Here is a 2,026-nt window from a genome sequence, read left to right as displayed (position 1 = left end):
ACACGTTGCTCTTTATTCTTAAAAAACAATAAAATTTCCCTATAGATATTAATGTGCTTGCAATGGGTGGAGGGATTTTTCCACCACTCGTTAACATGTTCACCCAACCCTCCCTAGAGCGGATGTAAAACAACAACATTAATGTTATGAGCACATTCAACATAAAAGAGAAATGGAGAAAAGATTAAGGTCAAATCATTACTATGAAAAGTTGTGTGATAAAGCAAGGGCGTGGAAGAATACAATGTTCACCTTTTAGGAGTCCAATCAAGAACATTAATGTTGTGAGCACATTCAACATAAAAGAGAAATGGAGAAAAGATTAAGGTCAAATCATTACTATGAAAAGTTGTGTGATAAATCAAGGAATTAAGGAAGTTTCTATTTCGTATCTTATAGCATAGTAAATGTCTTTTGACATGGGTCGATATAACACCATATAATACGCGGCGCGATGATGAGAAAGAAAAAAATATGCGCCGTGTTATATGGTGTTATATCGGCCCATGTCAAGAACATTTACTATGTTATAGGATAGGAAATAGGAACCGCCCTACATCTACACGGTGCTGAATTGTGATGCAAATGCCAATTGTGTGGTTGGTTTTGTTCTACCGTGCAGCTCTATGATTGGACTCCTAGAAGGTAAACAGTGTATTCTTCCACGCCCTTGCTTTATCGGCGGTTCCTATTTCGTATCCTGATCGTTTTTTCCAAATCCGTTTTGGGTCCACATGAGCCGACTCTGTTAAAGCAGAGGACAACACACTTGACGTTCGGAACACCGCTGGTGCCTAATCTTCGTGGTTGGCAGGAATATTCCTGAGAAGCTTCCAGAGGTGCCCACGTGGCATTCAAGATCCGGCGAAACTGCGTAGGAAGGAGTTTTGGATACGCGTTAAAGGGAAGCCACCGATCTGCCCTTTAAATCCACACCATCATAACACACTCATCATCATCAGGAGAGCGGGAATCACAGTTTAAGAATTCGTGTCTGATTTCTCCTCTGGTTCACAAGCGATTTTCACTTTACTATAGCACTCTAATTCGCCTCGGATTGCAGTTTGCCCTGGTGCTGTCCTTAGAGTTTGGTGCACGGTAGGGTTTTCGTTTCAAGATTGTATTGTCCAGACAATTTGACTCTGGTAATGGCGATTCCGAAGACAACGGTAACAACTGATAGGAAGTGGCTAGAAATGGCCCCTCCGCGGAGAGTATGTGTGGGAAGACGGCGACCTTTGGAGAAAACACTGCGGCCAATAGCAGAGGAGCGCAGTCTCAGTAATGGCGAGCTCCTGGATGGCCTTTGCTCTACTTTTCCTGCTGTCAGTGGCTTCAGGGAGAATGGCGATAATGAAAGATTTGCGTCAGCGGAGTTTTAAAGCTTTTCTTTTGGAAGTCTTGAAAATCAGGGCGCTGTTTATGGGAATCGATGCGTGATCTGGATAATCCATCTGTAATGGGCTTATTCTGCTGTAATTACCCACATCTGTAACATATTTTCTACTCTTACAAAATTACGAAAATATGTTCAGAAATACGTGGAATTGTATTCTGATTGGGTTAGGCTCATTTCCGCTGACATCTATATGATTGGCATTATTTGAAGATTAAATTGCGGTTTAATTACCAAGCCATTAAATTATTAATATCTTTTGGATCGACAACTTTGTGCGACATACATAGTGGAAATTTCATCCCATGGCTAGCTGTGTTTCAGGCGCGGCAGAGGATTTAGGCTTAAATGTTTGTACTGCAATGCACTTTTGAGCATCAACCCCTGTATGTTCGAGCTGTGATGCCACTTTATTATTAAAATTTTGAGGAAAAGATATATAAGGAATTAAAGTTTTAATTTCAATGTAATCCAACTTTAAATGATTGTAGCATATCCTTTGATAACGTTTCTGCGTGCTAATTTTGAGCACCGGGGTACTTTCGTACTGCATCTCCGGCTTCAATATGTGTTATAATACACAAATTAGAGGCGAACTTTACAACAATCTATTTTATTGTCTATTGGTTG

The 2,026-nt window shown here is 40.5% G+C and overlaps 1 protein-coding gene across 1 annotated transcript; it reads left to right on the top strand.

Moving 5' to 3' along the window:
- The first annotated feature begins 957 nt into the window (after positions 1 to 957).
- On the top strand, positions 958 to 2,026 carry LOC149254778 (uncharacterized). Its single transcript, XM_089457103.1, has one exon. The coding sequence runs from the start codon at positions 1,149 to 1,151 to the stop codon at positions 1,380 to 1,382; it is 234 nt and encodes a 77-aa protein (XP_089313229.1). The 5' UTR covers positions 958 to 1,148; the 3' UTR covers positions 1,383 to 2,026.

Source organism: Pinus tabuliformis, chromosome 7 (assembly GCF_031772625.1).
Source record: "Pinus tabuliformis cultivar Carrire ecotype Pingquan chromosome 7, CPIR1, whole genome shotgun sequence".
NCBI classification, from domain to species: Eukaryota; Viridiplantae; Streptophyta; class Pinopsida; order Pinales; family Pinaceae; genus Pinus; species Pinus tabuliformis.
This window is presented reverse-complemented; position numbering and strand designations above follow the sequence as displayed.